The sequence below is a fragment of the Stegodyphus dumicola genome, chromosome 11 (genome assembly GCF_044657685.1).
Source record: "Stegodyphus dumicola isolate Sdum_Otavi_A_Nest chromosome 11, ASM4465768v1".
Lineage (NCBI taxonomy): Eukaryota > Metazoa > Arthropoda > Arachnida > Araneae > Eresidae > Stegodyphus > Stegodyphus dumicola.
In genome coordinates, this window is record NC_140778.1 from 114,360,725 (window position 1) to 114,388,356 (window position 27,632).

The 27,632-nt window shown below is 31.3% G+C and overlaps 2 protein-coding genes across 5 annotated transcripts in view; one reads left to right on the forward strand and one right to left on the reverse strand.

Annotated features, from left to right (window-relative positions):
* Positions 1-5,651, forward strand: part of LOC118187282 (uncharacterized) — a 145,514-nt gene extending 139,863 nt beyond the window's left edge. For all 4 annotated transcript variants that reach the window (XM_035357472.2, XM_035357471.2, XM_035357473.2 and 1 more), the window contains 3 exons: positions 30-152; positions 4,414-4,561; positions 5,355-5,651. In XM_035357472.2, the coding sequence (XP_035213363.2) occupies positions 30-152; positions 4,414-4,561; positions 5,355-5,497 (414 nt within the window). In that variant the 3' untranslated portion in view covers positions 5,498-5,651. The remainder of the gene's footprint in view (positions 1-29; positions 153-4,413; positions 4,562-5,354) is intronic.
* A 7,063-nt stretch (positions 5,652-12,714) lies between these two features.
* Positions 12,715-27,632, reverse strand: part of LOC118187283 (glutamate receptor ionotropic, kainate 2-like) — an 826,434-nt gene continuing 811,516 nt past the window's right edge. Inside the window, exons 15-16 of the mRNA XM_085827114.1 lie at positions 22,040-22,311; positions 12,715-18,074 (exon numbers count right to left, since the gene is read on the reverse strand). Coding sequence (XP_085683240.1) covers positions 17,889-18,074; positions 22,040-22,311 — 458 coding nt within the window. The 3' untranslated portion in view covers positions 12,715-17,888. The remainder of the gene's footprint in view (positions 18,075-22,039; positions 22,312-27,632) is intronic.

The following is a 27,632-nucleotide window of genomic DNA, read 5'->3' on the forward strand; positions in this document are numbered from 1 at the left end:
TTCATAGTTCATTAATTCTTCTTCCATAGGAGTTTTTGGATGATGGAAAAGGAAATGTGTGTGGCATTCGTGTTAGTAAGATTCATTGGAGAAAGAATGCTGCTGGCCGCTGGGAAGCCCAAGAGTTAACAACATGTGACAAAATTATTAAGGTTTAAATAAAATAATTATTTCAACTGTTTAGATTTTCGCTACTTTATAAATTTATTTATTTAATTCATAAGCTTTAAAAATAGGATATAATGTTATACATGTAGTTAAGGATATATATTCCTGTCCATTCAAATCCCTCATTAAAGAATCCATTGATTAAGTTTGAAAATATGCCACCAAATATGTATGATGTCATATGTAAATGCACGTGATGTAATGTTTTTGGAAGAAAAAGAGGACAAATATGTGTTTAGAATATAAAAATTTTTTCATTAAAGAAAATTAATTTTGCCTTTGATCACAGAACAGTTTATAAAATTCTATTTAAAGAAGTAACAGCAGTATTTATTTATGCATAGGGCTTTAATATTCAATATGGCTTGTTTTAAACATTTTTTATTGATTAGTGCAAAATTGGAAGATAACGAATATTCTGATTAAACCTTTTTTTTTTTAGCATGGAAGCAGTGATTGTATAGTTAGTTTAAAATAAAAAGTGAGATTTAATTTCAGAATAACTAAGGGATATGTTGATATGCTATAGATACACTTATCTGCCCCTGTAGGCATAATAAGCTGCTTATCAAATAACTGTTCATGGGGACTTAATGTTTAATGAACTTTACTGTAGGCATTTGAATCCAATTTAGCTCTACATAGCTGAAAAGTGATAAAATTAATTTAAAATATAGATAGGAAAGGAAAACTATAATACATTATTCACTATAAATGAAGTACAGTAAGACCCCGCTTAACGCGGGGGATACGTTCCATTGAAGTAGAGCGTAATGCGAAACAGCGCTAAGCAAGGCTATCTTAACATGTAAATAATGGGGTTAGGGGAAGACGGATAAAAAATGGTTAGGCATTAAATTTAATAATGTTTTTTTTAATAAAAATAAAATCAAACATTTATTTCTTACAAAAATAAAAACAATATAAACGCATATACTTTTAAAAACAAATAAAATTCTCAGTCAGATCATTCAGTCTATTCTGGGTTTCCAATTTTCTGCCTTTTTGTCAAGAAGGCATTATGATAGATTGGCTTAATGGCATATTGTGTTCAATTTCGTCGTCAATCCATATAGACGGTCATTTTCCCATTTCCCCTATTATGTTATTTCTCCCCCATTATGTTATTTCTAGAACGGGTAATTCTAGTTGCAGAGCTTGACTTAGTTGCAGTTGCCGATGACAGTATTTTTTCTTTATTCTTAAGAATTGACCTTATTGTTGAAGTTGCCAAAATCAATGCAGCACTAATTTGAGATTGACGTTCACCAGAATCTTATCTTCTAATCACTTGCATTTGAGTTTCCAGTGAAATGCTTTTTCTGGTTGCTTTCTTTTCTTGTTTTTTATTATCACCCATGATAAAAACTAAAGATCATAATATTTGTCACTGTATTAATCGTTATAGTATTATACAAATTTAAACTTACAATAATGTCAAAAAATGTTTCAAATGATAAAAATGCATCCACAAAGCAAGAAACACAACTACACTGTTTCGGATATGTTATTTGGAAACCTAGCGCTGCGCACAATTTCGGAGAAGCCCCGGGTTGAAATAAAAGAGCGCTAAACCGAAACAGCGTTAAGCGGGGTCTTACTGTAATATGTTTTGAAATTAATTTTAAGATACAGTAAGGTCTTTTAAGTGATCTAAGAAATGAAATCTGTAAGATATTTTAAAATTACACAGAAAACTGAATTTTTTATCATTTCCCAAAATTTTTAATTCTGATTTAGTTTTTCTAACAAATTAAATAATAAATTTAAAGTAAAGTTGTGAAAAGATAAATAATGTGCCATATTAAATTACAGTGAATCAAGTAATAGTTTTCACTATAAATGATGTACAGTACAAAGTCCGAAATCCAGACACGTTGTGACTTCGGTGATTCTGGATTTAATATTTTTCCAGATATTAGATCATCAATTTAAATCTGGTAAGATGGCATGCAGAAATTATACAGTTAAAAATATGAAATTGTAATTTATGAAATAAAGAGTAATTATGATCTAAAGGGTATCAACATTTACCAAAAAAAAACTTTATTTGTTTACTTTATTAAACATTTCTTTCAATGTAAGTTTTTTAAGTTGCTTCGTTTTTTGTGCTAATACTTTCTCTTTAATTATATAAACAGACACAATTTCTTGTTCAGTTACAAAGTTCCACTGTTCAAGTCCTATAATTGCTATGTCGAGAATATTGACTAACTTGTCAATCAAAGTTTTCTCATTTTCAATAACCTCTCTGTCACTTTCTTCACTATTATTTTCTGGATCTAGAACCATACTACAGATTTTGCCGTCTGTTAATTGATTGATGATTGGGGCATTGTCATCACAATGAAAAGCTTATGTTATATCATCTTCATTTATTACAGCTTCTCCACATTTCTTTACAAAGTCCATTAACTGGAAAATTTCACCTTTAGTGTGCGATATTCGAAAACGTTCAAATTTGCAGCTATCATCGTTCTTACCATAAAATATGGTAGCGGGCCATAAATTATGCTAAGCATTTTTTAACGATTCATTCTTCACGAGACGCATTCCTTCACGATTCTTGCGATGCTCCACACAGCAGATTTTATGCTGAAATATTTCAAAAATTCTCGAACAGTCTTGTCATTGTTCAAGAAATTTAACATGTATTTATTTAAAAAATGCTACTTTATATTTACATTGCAGTGTGCGCACTATTCCGATATCTGTAGTACGGACGTACAATTTGGAAGGAAGAATAATACGGTTACATTATCTTTCAACTGAAACTTTAAGTGAAGTATGAGCCGAACAGTTGTCTACAATCAGGACTATTTTTGAGTCATCAGGTAAACCAACTGAATTCAAATGTTATAAATCCTCGGGTATAAAATGATTTTCAAACCCATTCATTAATGCTTGTATCATCCATCTTGTATCTCTTTTATTTGCATGATATATAATGGGGTAAATCGTTACTCCTTCAAGTGCTCGAGGTCGTGCATGTTTTCCAATTCCAAAAAGTTTGCATTATAAAAAATTTCTCATCCCTTAATTTTGCCGCTCGGTGCTTTCCCAAATTCCAAATATTTTGTCTTCCCTAAATTCTGCTGTCCGGTGCCGACATATTCTGCCGCCGCTTGTGAGTTTATGGTGAATAGCATATCAGTTATTCTTAATTAAAATAGCACTAAGTGTATTCTTTTGGCCTATGAGTTTCATTAACAGAATCTATTTTTAGCATATGGAAAGAAATTTTTGTCGATTTCCCTCTTCAACTTTTCTTAGAGCACTTAAAAATTATAATCATCGCCAAGCGTAATGTTAGCATAAAAAGTTGCCATACTCTTGTTAATTAATTACTAATATAAAAAAAAGTTTAGACATCACTGCATGAGTTATTACTGAAGCTGTCATGTACTGATAAACGTGCAGTAATGAAAACAAAATATAATGAATAATGACTTGCCAGGTTGGCATCAGGGATATAAAATACATGACTATTTTGGTTTGAGATGTATGCCAAGCAGACACTGAGCTATGGAGCCAAATTATTAATCTCACAAATTTATGCTTACATAATTGTTTTTCCATGACGAGGTATTTTATTTAGTGCCTAAGTGAAATTAAGAATCAGAATTTTTAAGTGAAAATCTCCACGTGTTTTGTTACGGAAGAAAAAACCAAATGTGTATGCGTAAAGCATCCCCCGCCCCCGGAAAAAAAGTTTGATCTGGATTTTAGATCATTCCGGATAATGGACGTCCGGACTTTGTACTGTAATATGTTTTGAAATTAATTTTAAGATACAGTAATGTTTTTTAAGCGATCTAAGAAATGAAATCAGTAAGATATTTTAAAATTAGACAGAAAACTGAATTTTTTATTATTTCTCAAAATTTTTAATCCTCATTTAGTTTTTGTAGATAAGAACAAATTAAATAATGAATCTAAAGTAAAGTTGTGAAAGGGTAAATAATGTGACATATTAAATTACAGTGAATCAAGTAATAGTTTTTACCTAACTTTGAAACATTATAAAAAGATATGTGATCTGTAAAATGCATTTAATTTGAAAACAAATGAAAGTTTTGATCACTAATTTGATTCAGTCATCTAATTTGAAAACAAATGAAAGTTTTGATCATTTACTAAAAACAGTTAATATATAATTTCCTAGAAGCTTTTTTAGGTTAATATAGAATTATTTGACATTTATGTGGTATATGTGTCATTATATGTATATTAATTCTGTTTCAGGCTGATCTAATCCTGCTTGCTTTAGGATTTCTTGGTCCTGAACATGACTTGCTTAACAAAATAAATGTTAAATTAAACTTGAGGTCTAATATAGAAACACCCAAAGGTCAATACTGTACTTCCATTCCTCGAGTTTATGCTGCAGGAGGTAAAAATACGTTTATTTTTAAAATATCTTTTTTGTGTATTGCTGATTGATGTAGTATTCATTGGTGTAGTATGTTTCTTAAAGCAGGAAGTATTTAGACATTTTTGAAAAATTTAAATTAGCTTTGAAATCATAAATTTAATTCCAGAAGTACTAAGATTTAATAATCCTCACATTTATATTTTTAGTTTGTGTTTTATATAAATGCATTCTTTCTGATTATGCTTTTTTCGAAGTTTAAATTTAAAGTAAACTAATGTAATTTTGAAAGAAGGAATCTAATCCTTACCCATTTTTAATGTGCTCAAAAAGATGGTCCATATTATGTTATCTAATTACTATACATCTAAGCATGCCATTATTTAAAATAAGCCTTAGCAAATCAAGTAATTCCTTATTTTCCCATATATTCTAGGAAAAAATATGCAAAAATTTAAGTATAACAGTATGCAAATATACTTAGCATGATAAAAACAGTTTGTAAGATTTTAATAAAATATGCATAAAATTTTATGATTAACATTTCTAAGTAATGTCATAGCATTTATTTCTGCTCTGTGAAACATTTGAAATATCAGTTTTATATTGTATTTATTTATAATTTGATTGCATTTGCATCTGTAAAATGCCTTTAACTAAAATTCTAAAATTACTTGCCATTTTATTATCTGCACTGTAAAAAAGAGATTTTTTTTAGATTAAGTTCACTTATGAATTTATAATTTCATGCTTTTTTATGATAGGAATTTACATATTTTTTTAACATGCTTGTAATTTTTATTTTCCTTCTCAGATTGCCGTATGGGTCAGTCATTAGTTGTAAATGCAATTGCAGAAGGGCGTCAAGCTGCCCGACAAATTGATGAAGATCTAATGAGTGCATCATTCTTAGCAGGTCCTGGTGGTGTGGTGTCTCATCTACTGACGTCTGAATAGAGAAATTTTATACCGATTTTTCATGTTATTATATTCAGATTATGTTAATCATACACATTTTTCATCTCTAATGTAGTTTTATTATGCTTTAATTTTAATAATAAAATTAATAAAAATAACTATCTCAAAGAGAAAGCATTTTTAGAATTTGAAATTCCTTGTTTTATTTTTATGATGGTTTACATTATTTAAGGAATTAAAAAAAAATCAAGGTAAACTCACCTAGTGGTGCACTCCTCATCAAGCTTGACAGGATAGCCAATAAACAAATGTTGTGCTATTATATAAATATCAAAATCATTCTAGGCTGCATCTGTTTATATAATTGGATAAATTTATGTAATTAAATAAAAACTGGTTCCTTGTATCAGTCATTTAAATATGGCACAGTGACTCATTTTGATGATTTTTTCTATTGTTTATAGCTTGTGAAACCGGGTTGTAAGCATGGATTTCTCATTCTAGAGTTTCACTTAAGGAAGGTCTAAACATGACTTAAAAATGTCTGAGATTTCTGCTCAAGATCAATATATACTCTAATTTTTTCCTCATACCTGCTGGATGTTTTTTTACTTTAACCGAGTATCTAAGTTATAGACACTCAGTTATCTAAGAATTAGAATTTAAATATTATTATAATAGACTAATACTAGAGTCCATATATAGAGTCCTTGTTTAAAGATATATACTTTTAATGCTTTGGCAATTGAAAAATTATGCAATTCTTTCTTTCCAAATATGTGTGAAATCTGTCAATCATAAATTTGAAACACGAGCTTATCTGTTTTTGCCGCTGCTGTGCGTAACTGGAATGGGAGCTGAGCTTATTCATGACCATCTAGGAGTTGGACTGTGGACAGTCATTTTGAAGTTGGCTGAAAACCATTGGAAGTCTGTCTCTTCATGTATGAATTCAGATTATTATTTCAAAGTATTACCAGCCATTTTTCATTATAGAGAGAATCAGGCACCCTCTATTATGCAAGTAATTTAATTAAAAGAGACTGTAATAATGACAATTATGAGTGCATTGACATTTATGTAGATGGATGCAGAAATCTCTGTATGGACAAGTGGAAATCACAACCGAATTCCAACATGTTGAATTTTTTGGAGTGTTTCATAGTTGACACCATCTTGGCATGAATTAAATAAGCAACAGTCTCTTGTGATCCCAAAAGACAGCTGCCATTATTTTCCGTGTGATCAGATTTGCTTTTTCTTTCCTAGGTTTTGAAGGTTACCTTGTGTGATGCCACTATATTGAATGATACTTGGATTTAGGTATTTTATGGTTTTTTTAGGTATTTTATGTGTTAAACCTATGTCTCATCTCCCATTGCAATTATTACTGTGAATTAAAACTGTCAGTATCTTCCTGGTATCGCGTAAAAAATCAAGGGCAGCTTCCATCAATCTAGTGGACTTCTGTTAATGGTCTAGGACCCAGAGTGGACATTTTCTTATCATCATGATGATCTGTGACCACTTAATGTAAAATAGCTTTCAAAATTTCCGCAAAAGAATAGTGTGAAGTAACCAAAGTGCCTTTTGTGATGAGTAATTTTGTTCGCACTTTTTTAAGCTTGACCATAAGAAGTGATGACCAACCACTAAAATTCATCATGCATATTTGTCTTTCTTTCATTAAACTTTAAATGCCCCTTTTTAGCAGAAGTCTCATTCATTGCAGTACCACTTGTCTGATTTGCTTATACATCCCAATAGGTGGGACACTGCATATTTGAAAATCAAATAGCACTTCAAATTTCATGCTTTTTGTGATTTTCTCAGTGTTATTTAAAAAAATTGCCAACAGTGTAAACTTGACCGCACAGCAATGAAATTGGCTGACTGGGTTAATGTTTACTCTAACTGAGGCAGATGGTAACAGGTAGTCATGTGCAGCTTTTCTTTTCTTTCTCGATGGCTCTTGTATGCTAGTTGTCTCAAACAAGTGACTAATACCAAGGAACATCTAATATTTACTGGGCTATTAGTAGTTATTCCCTGAGCTGATTGACATTATCATAAATGGTTTGGTCCTGCTGTGTTGTAAGAAGTGACAGTCTTCCATGCTTAATTACTTTAGTTCTTGTATTATGAGACTTCATTCTGAGAAAATTGTTCTACGAGTTAGTTTTTATAAATGAAACTTTTTTCCATAAAATATATTTATCGCTATTTAAAATTCATCATGTAATTATATTTTTTTCCAAATTTCATCAAAATTCTTCCTCTAATTTGTTGTTTTCCAGGAGTTTTCTGATTCTTCATGGTCTTAGAGATTTTCAATTATTTGTAGAATTTATTGAAATAAGTGCATATTAGTCATAGAAGTTTTGAAAATTTTAAAATAAAATCCTGCAGTAGAATGCTTATAAATTTGTGACACACACATGCATGCACACAAAATAAAATAAGGAAAATAACGACTGTAATATGAAATGTTGTCATTTTTTTTAAGAATCAAGTTTATTAGTATTTGGATAATGTTAAGTAAATGATCATGTTAATATCAAAACTTAACCCCAAGATTATTTCTTCTATTATTTCCAAGATCTGATTATTTCAATGCAGAAATTAATGATGTACGGAACCAAATTCATCAGAATGCTTATCCTATTAAGGATCATTTATGTTTGTTTGCTGTCTTGCACTTAATTGTCTTACGTGATACTTCAGTATCTGTGATGTTGAGATTTCTTGAAGAACACAGAAGTTTCTTAGAACTATATATCATTTAGCTTTGAATGACAATTTTATGAAACCTGAAGTCAGAAGTATTAAATCTCATACTATGCAGGGTTTGTAATATTCATTCTAGCTGTTCATAGAAATTCAGTTTTAGTTTGGTGTTGGATTTGGAGAAAAATTCTATATATTTTGAAGGATTGGTCTGGCAAAGCAAACAAAGGCTATCTGCCTAATTTAAAAGAAGATGGGCTCTGGGATCACTTTCTTCCAAAAAATTATTTTATACTCTCAGTCAATTTTAAATATGTGGTGGGGAGGGGAACAAGCTAAATAATAAAAAAGTAAACAGCAGTCATAACAATATCTGTCTAGCAAAATAGATATCAAAGTGCCAAAAATTATATGTTAAAGCTTTTAAAAATGTTGAGTAAAACTTTATTGGAATTGAAGTTATTAATTTTAGCTGAAATATTTTTATTAATGAGAAGGGTTTCAGGATAATTTAATTTACCAACTGAAAAAATCCTTTGAGTAGTTTTAACAGAATTAGAATCAAAAGAATGATTAAGCAACCAGTAGGAATTAGCTACATTTATCTCTTCTTATTTAAGAAAAGCTTTATTACCTTTTTTACCTCTACGCTCCTAGTGTATCACATATAATGCATTTCAGTTTGTCTTCATTGGCCCACTGTATCAAATGTAATATAAAAGATAAGTGCCACTGGTAGCCCACTGTATTATATGTGATACACTGAAATGGAATGCATTAGTTTAAATTTTAAACATGTATAAATCAATGTCAGAATTCTGCAAAAACTTATTTAAAAATCTCTTGAATGGTAGCCTTGTTATTATAAACATTAGTAATTTTTTATGTGAATGTAAAAAACTTGATGTTTACAATATGCATTCAGAATTTAGAAATATTTTACATTGTACAAGTGGCTTAAAATTGTGTGTGTATATATAGTGTGTATATATATACACAGGGTGTATCAGTACAGCATTGACAAGCTTTCAGGAGAGATAGACGATGGGAAATCACTTAGGAATGCATGGTCGGAAACATTTTCCTGCCACTATAGTTACGACACACAAAGCAAAAAAAAAGGACACAAACAGTGAGACAAAACATGTTTTATTATGTTTAGTACAGCAGAAACCTACAAATAAGAACAAAAATAAACACCAATCATCATTAAAGAAGGTGTTCGAAATTACGACTGATGCAGGCCTCATATCTCTGCATGGAAGATCTGCATCACAAATGGAAGATGCATGATGGTGTCCATCACGGTCTGTGTCGTAATTTTGAACATTCTTTGATGATGATTGGTGTCATTTTATGTTGTTTTTTCTTTTTGTTGAACTTCGAATAATAAACATGTTCTCTCGCCGCCTTCTTGCCTTTTCTTTCTTGACTTCTGTGTCATCAGTACCATGTTAGGAAAATGTTTCCAACCATGCATTCTATGTGATTTCGCATTGTCTAGGTGTACTCTATCTCTCCTGAAAGTTTGTCAATTCTGTACTGATACACCCTGTATATACTGCAAAAGGATATACTAGGCACTAATATTTAAATTTTTAAGTTTCTTATTGCATTATTGTACAGAAATAATTTAAATTTTTAACTATGAACATTTTTCTTAATATTGCATATTAATTTAATTTTTTATTTTAATTGTAAGCAGTCGAATTTTTTGTTTATGTTGTAAGAAATAACACATGTGAGAATCCGAGTATTTTAATAAAAAGCAGATTTTATAGGAATTATTTGTGCATGTTAGGGTTAATTGCAAAATGCGATTGAGCATGCAGTGATGTTCCAAGGTCATGGGCACACGAAGGAACCTCATTTTCTTAACATTGGGAGTGAAGATGTTAATAGAAAATATACTTTGCTAGTATAAGTTAAGCAACATAGCAAAGAATTCCATTTTTATTAAAAAAATTATTATTAATTATTTTATTAATGTTCTTCTATAAATAAAAGCTGACTTGCTATTTTTTTTTTTTTAAATTTTTTTCTTTTCTTTTGCTACATGGATGTGAGCCAGTTTCCTGTAGGAAAGCCTTTTCCTTAGCCAAATACTGTATGCAACTACAGCAAAACTGTATACTTTCATGTGTTGCTACTAAGCTAATATAAATAAAGCCTGATACAGGGTTTGGAAGGACAGAATTGAGAAATTTTGTTAGTAGAAGAGAAATTAATTTGGATTTGGGGCATATAAAAAATGTAGGCAATTTTACTTCTAATTATTTTAAAGTTTTTTATAGTTTCTATTTTTTATTCATCAAGAATACGTACATAAACTTCTTTACAAGTACAAATAAGATTCCTGACTGATTTTATTTAAAGAATGACATTGAATAAAGACAGTCATAGGCTATAATTGTACATTCTACTGTAAACTTATAGAGCTTTGTTTCATGTTTTAATTTTCTTCCTCCTCAAATAAATGCAATCATATGTAAAATATTTTTTAGCTGTGTTAATTTAACCCTTAAAATGCTCTATATAATCAAAAAATGTGATAGCTGTGTTAAATTTAAATAATGTAATGTCAAGTAAAATACAATAAATAATGTTAGAAAATACAGTTGCCCCAAATCAATAAAAAATCATGTCAAAAATTGTAGCTGTACTAAACTAATACTGTCATAGAGTGTCATAAATATATTAAATTTAACCCATAACATGCCCTGCATATTTGAAAATTATGTTTTAGAAACTTGCTAAATTCACAATAGTTATATTTCAATGTACTTATTTCTCAGCATTCTTTACAATGTGCTTTGTGTTAATATCATTGAACCAGGAATGAAAACAAAGTCATTATTTATAGAATTTATTTTCAAATGTCAGAGGAATCTCTAAATAAATTTATCATCACAGATAAATTACTAACCACAGAACATCAATAATACTACATATTCAAGACTATATTTTTAGATTTCAATATATAAAAATAAGAAAAGTTTTACTAATGCTTGCCTTGAGATATGACTTCAGCAGATAATCTTGTCTAAACCATCATTCTACAATTTCCTTGGCTAAAATTCCTCTGGCAATTTTTCTTGTTTAGGAACAAGACTCCTTTTTTATTTTTTGCCCCCTATCATTAATCTTAAATATATTTCATAATACTTTTAAAATATCAGTGTAACAAGCAAAAGGTCAACAGTTAAATGAGTGAAATAAAGTGACTTTCTGCATACATATTTACGTAATTTGTGATAAAATGTCAGTAGTATGTTGTTGAAACAAAAATCAGTTTCATAAGTTGAAACTAAATATTTTATAAATTATCACAAAATTTTAAACATATGCTCTTTATTTTTTGTAGGCATATAAGTTATTTAATTTTAAGCTTTAAAAATGTTAGTCAAGAGAAAAGCTACTTCCTGCTTTAGAGGCCTGTTTTTAAATATTATAAATGCTCAATTGTTGAAATCCTTTAAATTATTTATTTGTTCATTTAAATTTATAGCAAGTTTCACACACATAATTAATTTATTCCATGTACTCATCCATTTGCATTATATAGAAATTTTAGTTCGAGGAGCATAACGTGAAAAGTATCGATAAGTGCTTGAAGGAAAATATTTATTATTTGCTTATTAAAAATTATTATAGCTAGAACTTTAATTTCCATTTTGGATTGTAATATTCAATTTTAAATAAGCTTAAAGTAAAATTCCAATAAAGAAACTAAAGTTATCAGGTGAGCATTTTTCTACTTTTACAATTCTTTTATTTTTTTCCCTCATTCACTTAAATGCTTACTATATATATAAAACTTAAATATAAAATGCTTACTATATATTTAATTACATGAAATGAGAGCTTATGTGAAAAGTAGTTTATTCTTCTTTTTTTTTCTTTTCAATTGTTATTATTTACAAACTTTCATGTTTTTGCTTAGGCTATTTAGGAACATGCTTTTAATATTTATAATATATGGCTCAATTAATAACAAATATAAATAAATAAAAATTTTAGAAATAAAAAACAGAAGTGTAAGGAATATGTGTTTATGTAGAATTTTAAGGGTTTCTAATATCCAGTGAAACACAAATTAAAGCTATAATATTAAAATTTTTCTTAAATTATGTATTTGTTATGGATTATAAATTCTGTTTAAATATTTCTCCTGTTAAATTATTTTATTTCTTTCTGAAAATTATTCATCACAAAAATCAGCATGGCTTTCCTTATTCTGAATGGATTAATAATTTTTTATGTTACGGTATTGTGAAAAATTAGTAATGTATCAAAAATTATTTATAATTACTCTAAAGTTAATCAATTTAGTTTATATTATGGCAGTTTAAATCTAATTTAGCATTTAATTATACTTGCTTTTTGTGTATTATATATTTTAGTCATTAGTTTGTTTAATATTTTTCTAATTTTTTAATTTCCAGATTTTTCTCTTCCACTAAGTAGAGTATGTTTAGTATACTGATATCTTTATAATTTATAAATGACTTGATTCTGGTTTCTGTGTGTTTTAGTGTTTTTTTTTTTTTTAAAGGGAAATCTTAAAGTAAAATTTATTGAAATCTCTTTCACAAATGCTTTGTTACACTGAGATTTAGCTAATTCTGTTAATTTCTGGAATATGGGGAAAGTAACTATTCTACACTTCTAGCTGTACTTAGATATATGAGATATTTCATAGTTACTATAGAAAATTTATTAACTAATATTAATTTCCTTATTGATTAAATAATTTTCAATAAGACATTTCTGAAAATATATTACTACATCTGTAAAAGAAGCATTTGTAGAACAATGAGGAAATATTTGAAGTATACTAGAATTTAATTTCTGAAGAGAAATGCACCATTTATCTGATGTACATTAACCCATCAACTGCTTAATCAACTTAATATTACCCCCTTTTCTATAGACTGCTTAATTCTATCTTTATGTCGGCAAAAACTTTGGGATGTTATTGTCTACATCGTAATTTTTAATAAGCAAATTGCAGTATCTAGTTTATTTGAAGAAACCATAGTTTTCAGAATTGCAACATCTCGGCGTTTTCAGAAACTGTAAGTCATATTATTAAATATTTACTTTTTCAGTTCTAATATGTTGCATAATTTTGTTAGCTCTTTAGGGATATTTTGCTGTAAGGACTACTTTAGTAGGTTGATGAGAAATTTCACCTAAATATTTTTAATGCAAAATTCAGTAATGATTGCAGTTTGCTGATTTTGTTTTCAGTTAATGGGTTACTTTGATGCATTTTTAATAAAAAACTACTTAAAATATTACAGGAAGAAATATGCATGATAAACTTTCTATTTTATATCCTTATATTTAATAATGAAGAGAAGCAAACTTTGAAATCTCAGATTAATTATGATTGAATCGATATTCTGTAATATCCATGCTGATATTTCTGCCACTATAGCCCATGCAACAAACAGCGTGTGATTTAAAAGTATTATAAATGGATTAATTTATTTATGCAATGAGTTTATTGCTTGTGGCTTTTAGCTTAGATTGAAAACATTTGGATTGAATAACATAAAGGAAAGCTTTTATATCTGTATTTACACTGCTAGGCTTTAAATCTCATTTTCATATGACTTGTATTTAAATTAATGAACCATGTAATTGAATTTTATTTTCAAAATTTTAATAGAAATCAGCATGATTACTAATGGCTTATGCAAGGACTTATGTATATTTTAAATGCTTCTTTTAATAACTGATATTATTAGTTAAAAAAATTTGCTGTGCAATATTTAGAACTTTTATATCGCTAGAAAAGTTGGAAGTGTTATAGATTTCAATTTTATCTGTATTTTTTGTCATTATGCAAAAAATGTTTTTGCATGCAATTCATTAATGCTTGTTGAAGCTGTTAGGTTTGCCAGTGGCATAAATATTCAGCTGCCTCTGAAGCTGATGAACATATGTATATCTAAATCAGGAATTCAAAATAGAGAGAGAGATTCAAAGGCGTAATCTGCCTTAATTATTTTATGACAGTTCCTTTCAAACATATATAAAATATGCTTTAATATAGCGATAAAAATTTTCTGCCAAACTGGACTTAGCAAATATTAATTGAAAGCATAATATTTTAAGGCATTATTTATAACAGTACATGTATATATGTATGATTTATAACTTATTATTTAACAATAGCATGAATATTATTGAACTAATATAATAGATCATACTATATTTTTGTATTGTCTATATCTATTTTATCCCAAGTATAATTTAGTTACATTCTTACTTCATTAAAATATTTGCATATAGAAACAGAAATTAGACATTGTATTGGAAAATCTAAAATCTACAATCAATCTGAAATTAAGTTTTAATATTTTGGAAGTGCATCTTGCTGTAAAATAGCCTTATAAAAAGGAAAAATTACTTTTACTATCTTTGATGTTTTTTAATCAAAAGCTGGCATCTTTCAGTTGCAATTACTTAAAGAGAAAATCTTTTGCTTTATTACCATTGCTGTTTTGAGCAGTGGATAGATATTTTTCTGGTGTAGTTTTTTATATATAATTTAATTTATGATAATGAAGCCTTCTATAGGACGAAGTATTTAGTTAGAATAATTTTAATTATTATGGAAGTAATTGAAGCAAATAGCATATGTTAATGTAACAGCAAAATGCACTTGCATATTTTTGCACAAATTTCTGGAAGAAAATACTTTATTCATTCCAGATGAAGCATAGATAAGTAGTTTGAAATTAAAATGAATAAAATATTAAAAAATACTATCAGTGTATTCTAAATCTTTGTTTAAATGATTAATATATTGATAGAAATTTCCAATGACAATTCTGAAGTAACGTAAAGCAATCCCATGCTATTTAAAATTTTAGATATGTTTAAACTTTGGTTTGTATGTCATTTTCAAAAGACCTGTACCATGTTTTTTTATCGATTTTGTTCATCAGAGGAATATTTTAAATGATAATAAAAATAATCGAATCAATCTCCATGTATCTTAGTTGAATTTTTAGGTGGTTTCGAGAACTGCTGAAATCTGAATGATCTGTCTAAACAATCTGAATGATCTGTCAGATATACTTAAGAAATAAATCCTTTCGAAACAATTTATCTGATATTTCATCTGCATATCTATGCCCAATAAAATGTTATGCACATCACCAATATATTTTGCTTGCATTTATTCACTAGTATTTTTGAAAAGTTTGCGGAATTTCCATATTATAGTGTGAAAAGGATAAAGCTACCAAAAGTCAGCTTTAATGTGGTTGCTGCTTGCGATCCCTTTCAACTCTCTAAATTTTCTTCATACGTTCTCTCAGTTCAAACGGACAGTGAACTTCTTGTTTAAATCGGGAAATAGTACCCTAGAAATCGTATGAGCACTTAGAAAAGATTGGCTGTTTTGAAAGAGGAAAGGATTGGGAACGGCTGTTATGAGTCGCTTTTGTTTCTCCTGTTGAAGAAACATGTCTTTAACCAGATTTTTTGAATGTGTGATGGAATTTCATAAAATAGGAAGGTATCTCTTCAATCCATTATAAATGCCTTTAAAAGTAGTTTCAGGCCTTGTGAAGATCATTGAAGCAAATGCACTATACAGAGTAATGGATGGAACTTTTCAAGAGACCAGGTTGATTTAAACTTTCATCGAATTTCGACTGCTATATTTTACAGACCAATTCCGCGAACTTTTTAAAAACACTAATATTACAATATGTAGGTTAATAATTTCGAATTATACATTTGAAGTCATTCTTTTTCTTCTACTGTAAAACAGTCTAAAAACTTACTGTCTGTGTGAATTTAATATCAGCAGCAATGCTTTTTCACTCTTTTTATGACTGTTCTGAAAACTGTTCGCAACATTCAACAAGGGATTGCTTTGCATTGGCATTTTTTTATACAGAAATTTGTTTTCTTTGCTCTGGCATGGTGTCATTTACATCTCAGTTCTGCATGTCTTGTCATAAGAATCTGAAACAGGCAGTCCGATAACTCCACGACAAAATTTTGTGTCTCAATACTGTCAACTCAGTTTCGGGTTTCTTTATTTGAAGACTACTGACTACTTACTCACGTTTGGATTGTGTGTAATGAAAGACCATTTCGGGTTGAAGGACCATGATGTGGAGGTTTCTCTAGTCCTGTTATAAAAAGGTGCAGTGGTATTAACAGTGTTTACTCAAGGCTTATGTTACTCAACCACCATTCTATCTTAGTATTGCTGCCATGCCATTTAAAACATCTCTTGCGTAAGATAATATGATTAGCTTTGAAACTGAATTTCGGAAGAGTCGTCAAGTCCTTTTTATTTTTTGGATTAGCTTCTTGATCTGTGTAAAGGATGCTAAGACTTCTTTGTGAAAGAATAAGGTGTGAACATAGACAAATTAAAATACTAGTAATTTCAATAGCTATGTTTATACGTAGAATTAATATATATAATTTATATATTTTGATGTACATTAGTCTACTAGATCTGATTTGAGATAAAATATCGCTACCTTTAGCATCATTCGTAGCTGCTGAATTTTAACGTTCGTTCAAATCGTAATTTGAACTCATTTGTGCATGGCCATGTTTGTATAATAATTTCGAATCAGTTCATCATGAATTGATTAATGGGATGGTAGAAGTTGATATACACTAGTTCGAATTTTTTTCTAGCTATTCTATTTTTAATGAGAGCTATTATTTGGATGACAATGTAGAGAGTAAGAAGTTTTCGAGAAAGCTTTTCAATTTCTGTTAAGCGTTTGTGAAATATTTCTCAGTTTACAGTCATGCCATGCACATTGATTAATTATAATTTGACATATTAAATTTTTGCACGATTTTTCATTCATTTTATTTTACAACATGAAAATAAATAATGAGGAAACTGAATTCATGAAATCTCGTGCAAGTATAAAATTAATTTTCCATCTTGCGATATAAAATGTTTGGCCTCTATATGTTCCGTGAATTTTATCATTGAAATTTTAATCTGCCTTCAGTGGAAAAGTTCAGTTTATTTATTAATGGAGCAGAGGCTAATGACAAAATTTCAATTGTTTTATAAATAACTTTTTGTAGTTATCCTTGCAAGATTAATCTCTTTTTTTTATGGATTTTCTTATTTTAGCTCTAATAAAATGTTCTATGAAATTCGAGATTTGATTTATACTAACAGCAGTATAAGCACTCTTTTTATGTCTAAAGTTCAGTTTTAGGATTGTTTTGGGCATATACTTCATCCTTTATATAAAATGTATCTGCGTCACAAGAAACGCATATTTCAAGCATACATCCTTTCATTTATGTTTACTTAAGATACGAGATGGGACATCCATTGCACATAAATTTAACACAATCAAAAGCGAGATGACCGCATAGCCATCTAATAACAGTTTTTAGATGACAATTTGAACACAGGTCACTTATAATTCTTTCTGGCCGGCTGATCATCAATTCATTTGTAGCAAAAGTGTTTTAATACACAGTTCGTGAAAAGATTTCATGATCATTATCAGCAGTCAAAATTGTTTCGATGGATCGAAATACAGTGGTTTACTATTGTTTCTGCTGCTTACAACTTGTTTCGTTTACCTTCTACATCAACGTATTTTCACACATCTGAGCCTGTACCCCTTCCATACCTGTAATAGGTGGAACCCTCGGGATCTTTCACCAGGGGGGCCTCACGTCAGGAAGGGAATCCTTTGGATGGGCTAGATGAAGAAAATCCTGGCATAGGCATGAAAGGCAAACCGTTTTCTTGGTGGGGTGTTGAGTCATCACCACCTTCATCTGTAGCTTTAATTGGTTTTGTAGATCCACCACAGAAAATGGCAAACTTCAGCTCTCGACATAGGGCGGTGCAAAGAGATTCCTGCAAAATGCATATATCCTTATTATATTTATAGTTGAAAATTATGTGGAATGAAGTTAGATATTCTTAGCTAAAGTTGAAAAAGTTTAATTGCATCTTCCTAACTAAAGCTAATTGAGTACTTAATTAACTTTCAACTGTGTAATATCATCGAGTAAGAGATACTAATTTTGTTCTTTTTAAAATCGTTTATGTTATTCAGTTAACCGATTTATTAAAGAATGTTTTAGCTTAAGGTTTTAGTAACATAGTTCATTCAATTTTATTTAAGAAATCGGGTCGAAGGCCATTTTTCTTTAAGTTAAATTAGGTTTCCTTTAGATTAATTTCAAAAGTTTTTTTCAAGTACTGTTTTCATTTCCTAACTGTTAATGAAACAATAATTTTCATTTCCTAACGGTTAATGAAACAGTAATTGATTCGATGCTTCCTTTATTACGTTGCATTTTGGATGGGCAGAAGTGTAAATGAAGAACTGTCCCCCCTACCCCCTGCAGTACTGCATTATTTGTTATATTGGCGTACAAAACAATGAATGGTTCTGAAAATGAACAACTATTTAGAAATATTTATAAGTTAATAGGGTTACAGCTTCTTTCCGCTACTTTAGCCGTATTCTTATGGTATTCTGGTTGATTTTCAAAAACATTTTGCCGCACTAAAATGTGTCACTAAAAGTGAAAAAAAAAAGTGACTTTTAGTTTGTTTAGCATGTTTGTAAAGATTGGGAAGAAATATCCCAAAACCTGGACCAGTACTAGACTCCTTGCCGCGCGGTGCAAACTCTGCAACTCCGAAATTCTACCGCCGATTTCCTTTCTAAATTGTAAATAATTTGCCGCCCAAAATCGTGTCTCCCAGTCGGACACACGGGTTGCACCGGCTTTGACGCTGGCCCTGCTCAAAACGAAATCGTCAAAGGCTATTGAATGTTTCCCAAAATTTTCAATAATACTGTTTTGCGATTAAGACTGTTTAGCTACAGAAATTTAAATGCATAAGAAAACTTAAAATTATCTTTTAACCTGCTTTCTTCAGCTGAAGATGTCTGTCGTAGAGATTTACTAAATCTTATACAGTACATTTGAATTTTTGTGGAAAATGACCGATGCCAAAAATGATCTAAAATATATTCCATTGCTCATATTTTTACGCACATAACATCCTTTGTAATTTTGTAATTTGAATGTGATTGCTTTAAAATTCTCAAATTTTATCATTCTGAGCATTCTCAAATTCTATTTTCAGAAGCTAACGAATATTCCACATTTCTACAAGAGTACGCAGAAATGCAATTTGGTTAAAATCGATGAGATATGTAATATATATAATCGTGTGCAAAATTAAGAGAATTTGAAAGTTATGTCTATTTTTACGGAAAGTATTGAACCAAAGGTACTAACTACGCCACCAAAGCATTCAGAGTCGAATACGTAAGCGTACACGCGCGTGTCTACAAAACTGTGAATTGTGAAGGAGATATAAGTGCACGAGGGGATTTCAGTGATTGGTGTGCTCGTACTCCTTCAAGACATTCGCTCTGTTTCTCACAAGAATTAGGTATACTTTATAAGCTCGAATGAGTAGCTATGGATTTAGGAATGATGGAATAAGATAGAGAATTGCTGTTAGACTGGAAGCAGACCAATCACAAGCGAAGGTGGCTACGGATGTAACGTCCAGCTCAAAGTAACACTCATCAATTTGAGGAAACAATTTCACGACACGAGATCCATATCGAGAAAACCTGGACAAGGTCAACCAAGATTCACAACGACGAATGAGGATCATTATTTGGCACTTTCAGGTTGTTGACACAGGACTGCTATAGCTTTCATGTGAGATGTATGTTGCTACTGGAACTCGAGTTCCATGCTCTACGTTTGCCCGATGTGTCTGGCTTTTTCCCAGAAGACTCGCTGTTTGTATCCAGCTCATTACAGCACACAATAGAGCGCGTTTAGTATGATGCAGAAAACATGCGCCTTCGACCAGACTTCAATGAAGCTTTCTACAGCTGAGTTTAGACTCAGCTTCGATATTGATTCTTGGTGTATTTGTATTCGGAAAGAGCCTGGAATACGATACCATCCATCCCCTCATCAGGGAAAAAGGATCGTTACTGTGGTGGAGGTTTAATGGTTAAGGCAGGCATTATGTTAAACTGCCGCACAACCCAGCAGTGTTTGACAAATGCTCCTGACTTCTATGACTGTACAGAAAGATGTTATTTTTCTGTACACTTACTATTTTTGACTTTTCAGGGACACAACTGGTTCTGGGTCCCTGTTAATGGACGACAACGTTCATTTCCATAGGACTCAGCTGTTTGACGCTTATCTGGAAAGTGAGGATATTCACCGCATGGATTGGTCAGCCAGATATCCTGAACTTAATCCTATACTGCATGCCTGGGGCACTCTTGGGAGGCAATTTCATATCACTATCCCCCTCCGAGAGCCATCCAGGAGTTGAAAACTGCCTTGTTGTAGGAGTGGGATCAACTGCCCTTCTCAGCTGCGTCCTGTCCAAGTCACGCTGCGCGACCTGTCTGGCTGTGAGAGGGAAAAATGAGTTTAATACATCATATTAAACTCATTTTCAGTATAACACAGTATGGATTTTGTACATCCTTGTACTATGAGTTTCACTTATAATCATGCGTACATAAACTGACTTTTGAATGGTGCATTTTTTTCTCTGTTATAAATGCATATTCGTATAAAATTTTATTAAAACCTGTCCATTATTTTTTCAGAAATTTGATATACTGTACAAATTCTACTAATTTTGCACACGAGCATACTTATCTAACATTTAGTTATGTGTTTCTTGACATCAGAGTTTCAGTCTATTAGATAAGTAAATTTAAAGATATTTCTAATGACTGCATAGATTATGTCATCAATGTTATTACATCGGCTGAAAACTCTGTTTATAAACGATAAAACAAAAAATTCTTTAGTACAACAGAACTCCAATTATTAGAATATCTTATTCTTTCGACGACATTTAAAATTTAGTTTAGAAAATTATTTTTTATTTTTAATGTTTTCATTGATTTAAATATATAAAAATGATAAAATGGCATACTATTTATTTTAAGGAAGTTATTAAATTAATTTCGATGGACGTGTACGAAATATTAATTGGCTTACAGTGTAAAAAACAATTCATTATAAGCGAATTAGTCTGTCACAGAAATTCACTTAATTTACTAGCATGTCATCGCGTGCTATATAATATTTCTCAGCTTATCAGTATTAACAGCAAAGCAGTTACTTACTTTGAAGCTTATTCATTCTTTAATCCTCAAATTGTTGCTTAGCAAATTTAACAAATGCTTCCTTGATAACAATGTACTAAATAATGTGATGACATTATGTGTATTGTTCCTTTACGTAAAGTATTTCTGCTTTACACGTTTGCGAGATAAACTGCATTCAATTATTATAAGTTAGTCAATTGATGTTCATCACAAATATTTCTGTGAGAACAAATTCTTCACGAAGGCATCTCTTCCCTAAAGCAGGTAGCCAATTTATCAGTATTGATTATAATATTGTTAACCAATTACGGTTTACCAAAATAAAACGCAATTTAATGATTTTGAAAGGTAAATTGAACAAGCTAACACATTAAAATAATTGTGAAACGGATATTAAACTTGGAGATAAATATGGAGCTGCAACATCAATGATTTCTTTAGTAAAATTATATTATCTGTTTAAAAGTATGTCATGTTTTGTTTTTAACAACTTCATAGTTTTTGTTTAAATGAAACAGATTAAACTAAAGGAATGAATTCTCTGTGCGTAAGAGTAAATACGCAGTTGGCCTATAGTAAAATAATAATCCGTTAATCCGGATGAGTTATAGTCTCAGTTAGTACGAATATTTGAAGGTATACTTTGCTTATAATATTTTAATGCAGATATCATTAATAATTAATTTCAAAAACTTACCCTTTCTTCACTGGGTACTTTCCTTGATTTCCACACAAATTCAAATATGACGATTATACATCCAACGAATACGCCGCAGATAAGTACCAGGAACACACCGCCAACGTTGGCTAAGCCCAACTCGGAAGCAGAACTGGATCCAGTCGCATCGTCCTTCGCGCACTTCTGAGTGAGGCGTCTTTTCTTCCACCAACGTTCCTTCAGAACATGTAATTGTCCTCCTTCTTGTAGCTTCAAAATGGCGGAGGACATGTGGGTCCGGTATGGGGAACCTGAACACAAAACAAAAAGGGTCGTTGATGTATAGACTTAAATAAGCAGTGCAAGATATACATGCCACTTTGAGCTGAAATTAAAACGCTTAAATACCGAATCCACCCTGAAAATAATGCGGATTTTTTATACCTCTATATCTCTATCTTTTTTCCAAAACTAAGATAAAGTTATTTTTTGTAACCTAAAATATACTCTGTTTTATCTTATGACAATTTTTCAACGGTAACGATAGACTTTTGTTCACCAGGTTTTGCTGGACGTTCTCGTCGAGCTCTACTCATCTTTCAGAATGCGGCTCATATTCTAGGCTGTAGTTCCCAACTCGAAGTTTCTGGAACCACCATTGACTCTGAGTAATGCTTATTGTCGGATCTTCATATACTCCATTAATATTCCTCGCGCTTGCCTTTATTGAACTCATAAAGCGAAATATTACTTTGTTACTTTCATTACAGATTTGAAGAAAATATGCTAAAATCTAAGTAAAACTACCAACTGCTTTTATAGCAAGTTGGTGTAGATAGTTTATCCCGTTATCTTCCAACTTATAGCTCATGCACTTAAAACAATTGCATTATTTCGAAATGAACACAACAGAGGAAAGAAAATTTAGTATCGACCGAGAGAGTAATCAGCAGATCCAATAGGTTTTGGAATGTTGAGCTGTACGCATATTCGTAATATGGCACAATATGGGCGAGCGGGAAGGCTATAAAACTTCGAGAAGGGTACACGCTCAGCATTTCAAGGAAGCTATTGCACAATTGATGGAAGTTTGGACGACATCGAGTTGCTTTCACAATGTGATATTTCTAACAAATAATGCTATAGACAACATGTAGATGACTTTACTGGAGGTCGAATCATTGAGAAGATGAAAACAAAACTAATGTGGCCGAGAAATTCGAGATTGCGTGCAACAACCAGTTATGAGCTTGAATAGCATTTCGAAAGAGTGAAACAATTGTAGGTAGTTGGTTTTATTCAACACTAGTCATTCACGAGCAACTATGAAGGACCGTCATCTTGTCTACAAGTGACGAGAAACTGACGGTAGATTGGGGATAGAATCGCAAGACACAATACAAAGCGCATTTACCGATATTGAACGGCTAATATTATATTTTACCATGGCCAGCAAAATGCGGACAAGGGTGTGTAAATATACCTTCGAAGACCATTACGGTATATGTCATTAGTGTTTCCCCTTTGGAGACAGCGTTTTCTGTAGTGCAGGGAAAGAAGGATTGGGAGATTCAGCAGTATGGTTGAGTATCGTTTCTAGATAAGAATCGATTTAGTCTCATTGGCAATTCTAAACATCTAGAGAGCGCAAATAGACAGAAGTCGAACGTCTTGGAAGGCGTGTTTAGCAGCATCGAATTCTTGTTTGGGAATTCAGAATGTTTAATGGCTGTCGATGTGGTGCTTCTAAGGAGCTCACTAGTGATCACTAACGCTTTGATTGCGAATTTAAAGTAAATATTTTATCCCGTTTTCTATCCAAGTGAGCAAAATATGTCATAAATAAGGTAAATTTAGCATTTGGGATTATTTTGTCAAAAGGTTTTCAAGCTAAAAGCTGGAACGTATATGTCCTAGCCGTTGTTAGTGGAGGGATACATATGTCCCACACATAAAGCACACTTTATTATTCTGGTAAACTTTATTATATGAAATAGAGTGTACATCGTATGGTACAGGGTAAAACATCCTTTGCAAAACCCAACAATACACATTGGGAAACTCATATTTGTTCTTTTCTCTATGTTCATTTGTATACAAAAATTTGTACAACAAGCATGCCGGCATACTATTGGAAGATGATCTCCAATATTCAGGAGATTCTAAGTACTTTTTAACCCAACTGTAAATTTTAAACTTTTAGTAGGACATACATTTTCCGTCAGTAGTCAAAGGGTTAATGCGGGTTATCACATCTAATAATGCGTGAGGTTTGGAGAAACTTTTCTGAGAAACGAGCATTTTCCTCCTACCACTCGAGGGTTCCTAGCCGAAACACGTCTCGCCCGAACCGATGTCTCGGCTAAGCTACATGGCTCATTTCACAATCGAGTTGAAAATGGTGGAATGAAAATATTAAACTTTGTATTCCTCATACCTTTTCCACAAAACTAATTTTGGAGAGCCAGTTTTGTTTCATACAACCTGGCTTGAAACTCATAGTTTTCATTAAAGAACTTTGCGTAAATCAGCCAATTAGATAACTCAAATGGCAAATTTTAGAGAAATTTTCTTTCGACATGATGTTGACGGTAACTTGTAGATGTGATACCGGTTTAAGGTGCCTAGTCGCTCCTTTTTTAGAAGCGTACTTTACGGGCTGCTGTGGATAACTTCTTTTTATGAGGACAAAAGTACACCTCAGCGTACAACTATTGTCGCTGAGATGATAAAGAGTGATGGTACTTTGCTCATGGATTGACTCGCAGTGTTCTTAGACCTAAATTTAATAATAAAATACGGGTGGGATGTTCTCGGGAGGCGCCTGCCATTATAAACTGAGATTAACGATTCCGCAGCTGAGGATCGCTCTGGTTGTGAACTGGGCCATTATTTAAAAAGCTTATCCAGCATCTATCTGCTACTGATCATGAACGAACGATGTTCATCCCGCAGGAGATATTAAAGAGTGAAGGTACTTTGCTCATGGATTGACTCGCAGTGTTCTTAGACCTAAATTTAATAATCAAATACGGGTGGGATGTTTTCGGGAGGCGCCTGCCATTATAAACTGAGATTAACGATTCCGCAACTGAGGATCGCTCTGGTTGTGAACTGGGCCATTATTTAAAAAGCTTATCCAGCATCTATCTGCTACTGATCATGAACGGACGATGTTCATCCCGCAGGAGATATTAAAGAGTGAAGGTACTTTGCTCATGGATTGACTCGCAGTGTTTTTAGACCTAAATTTAATAATCAAATACGGGTGGGATGTTCTCGGGAGGCGCCTGGCATTATAAACTGAGATTAACGATTCCGCAGCTGAGGATCGCTCTGGTTGTGAACTGAGCCATTATTTAAAAAGCTTATCCAGCATCTATCTGCTACTGATCATGAACGAACGATGTTCATCCCGCAGGAGATGTTAAAGAGTGAAGGTACTTTGCTCATGGATTGACTCGCAGTGTTCTTAGACCTAAATTTAATAATCAAATACGGGTGGGATGTTTTCGGGAGGCGCCTGCCATTATAAACTGAGATTAACGATTCCGCAACTGAGGATCGCTCTGGTTGTGAACTGGGCCATTATTTAAAAAGCTTATCCAGCATCTATCTGCTACTGATCATGAACGGACGAGGTTCATCCCGCAGTGTACTGGAGTATTATATCCCGACGATGTTAAAGTATGATTTGTACCAGTTTGAAACACTGCTCGGGCAACTTTAGATGTAAAAAAATTCCCAGACTTAATTTTTGCGCTTTAGTATACAGTGCAAGATGTCTCAAAATACTTTACGCTTGTAGGTATATGTTTCAAAATGACTCGTTTAAACTCAACGTCAGATTATGATTGAATTTTACAATTGTTTTTATTAGCCATTTAACTTTATTACACAATTGAATAATACATGAAAAAATGAGTATATATATAAATTGAGAAAAAGGATATTTTATGAGTTAACTATCGTTTTATATTTTGAAACTTTTCATTTGAAATAATCGAAAACTATGAATAAATTTTACCTTTAAAATTTAGTTTTCACTTGCAAATTTCCCCAAATTTTGCCATTAATGTTAATAAGAGTCTTGTTTGATTTTATAGTATCACTGGACCGGCAGGCAATGAGATAATTTTAAATAGTTTGCTGAAAAATGTTCATAAAACAATGAGATGCAATAAGAAAATTTTAAATTTTCGTGAAGTTAATTTTCATTAAATCGTTTGTTGAAATTAATTTTTAATTTTATTAATTTAATTTTCCAGAAAAAATTTTAATTTTGATTATTTGATCAGAAAATTAAAATTTTCCTTATTGAATAGACAGAATTCTGCAAATTTTTCGCTTTCTCGATTTTCTTTCAAAAATAACTTGATTTACTGCATGTTTCTGCTGACATGCTAGATTTACAAGAAATTTTGGCTTGAGTGAGCAATACTGAAATCCAACTGTATGTGTATTATGTTTAACTATAAGGCTTAATAAACTACTCCAGTGACCTGATATGACTTTTTACCAGCTAAGATCTGACCAGATGTTTTATATTATGGCAAAGCACGTAAGGATTATTTGCCTAAAGGGAGGATACCTTTATGGTAAGGTTTTAAGGAAAATGGCTCGCAATCACGTTTATCATGTATCAAATCACGAAATCTCCTATGCAACGAACCCATTCTCCCAAACGGAACCTGAGTCGAACTACCTGTCTTCAGCTGTTTCACCGCACGGCCGCTTTTACTAAGAAAATTATACTAAGTGATGTACTATAATTTTACACTTTTCATAAGTATACTGAATCGCTGAAAGGTTGTTAAATAGAGGTTTCCATTGAAATTATTAGAAAATTCGTATGTGTTTTCTGCACTTAACATCAAGTAAATTATACGACGTGAAAGCCCTATCATACTGCTCTGTTTATCATCAAAAATAATTTATAATACGCAAAAGACTTAATCACACTTCTTAAGTCAATAATGGTTACAGCCGAAAACATCGCGGCAAAAACATCGCGGACGAAAACGTCGCGGAGAAAACAACGCAAGGCGAAAACGTCGTGCTACAAAACATCGTGGGAAAAAACATCGCAGTTCTAAAACATCGTGGTACAAAATATCGTCGTAGAAAATAAAGCGGTTCAAAAACTTCGCAGTTTAAAAACATCGTCGTCGAAAATATCGTGGTAAAAAATAAAGTATCTGCAAATTATCGCATGACGATAACATCGCAAACATGCTTTTTTCAGGCTTTAATAACTATACATGAATATTGCCGTTATGATTTGTGAGCACAAAATGGAAAGAAGGATAATTTCTACTTTCATATTTTCTATTAATCAATAAATTTTTGCTGATAAAATAAAAAGGAAACTTAAGCATAGAAAATTAATGCAACTTATAGCACTTAATAGAATTTTAAACCGACATAGTTAACTAACAAAGGCCATTAATAAATCATTTTTTGTAAAGTTTTCACTGGCAAATGTTCATGAAAAAGTATAATCTATAAGTTGCATTTAGTTTTCTATGCTTAAGTTTCCTTCTTACTTTTTCAGCAAAATTTTATTAGTTAATAAAAAAATGTGAAAGTAAAAATTATCCTTCTTTACATCTTGCGCTCACAAATCATTATG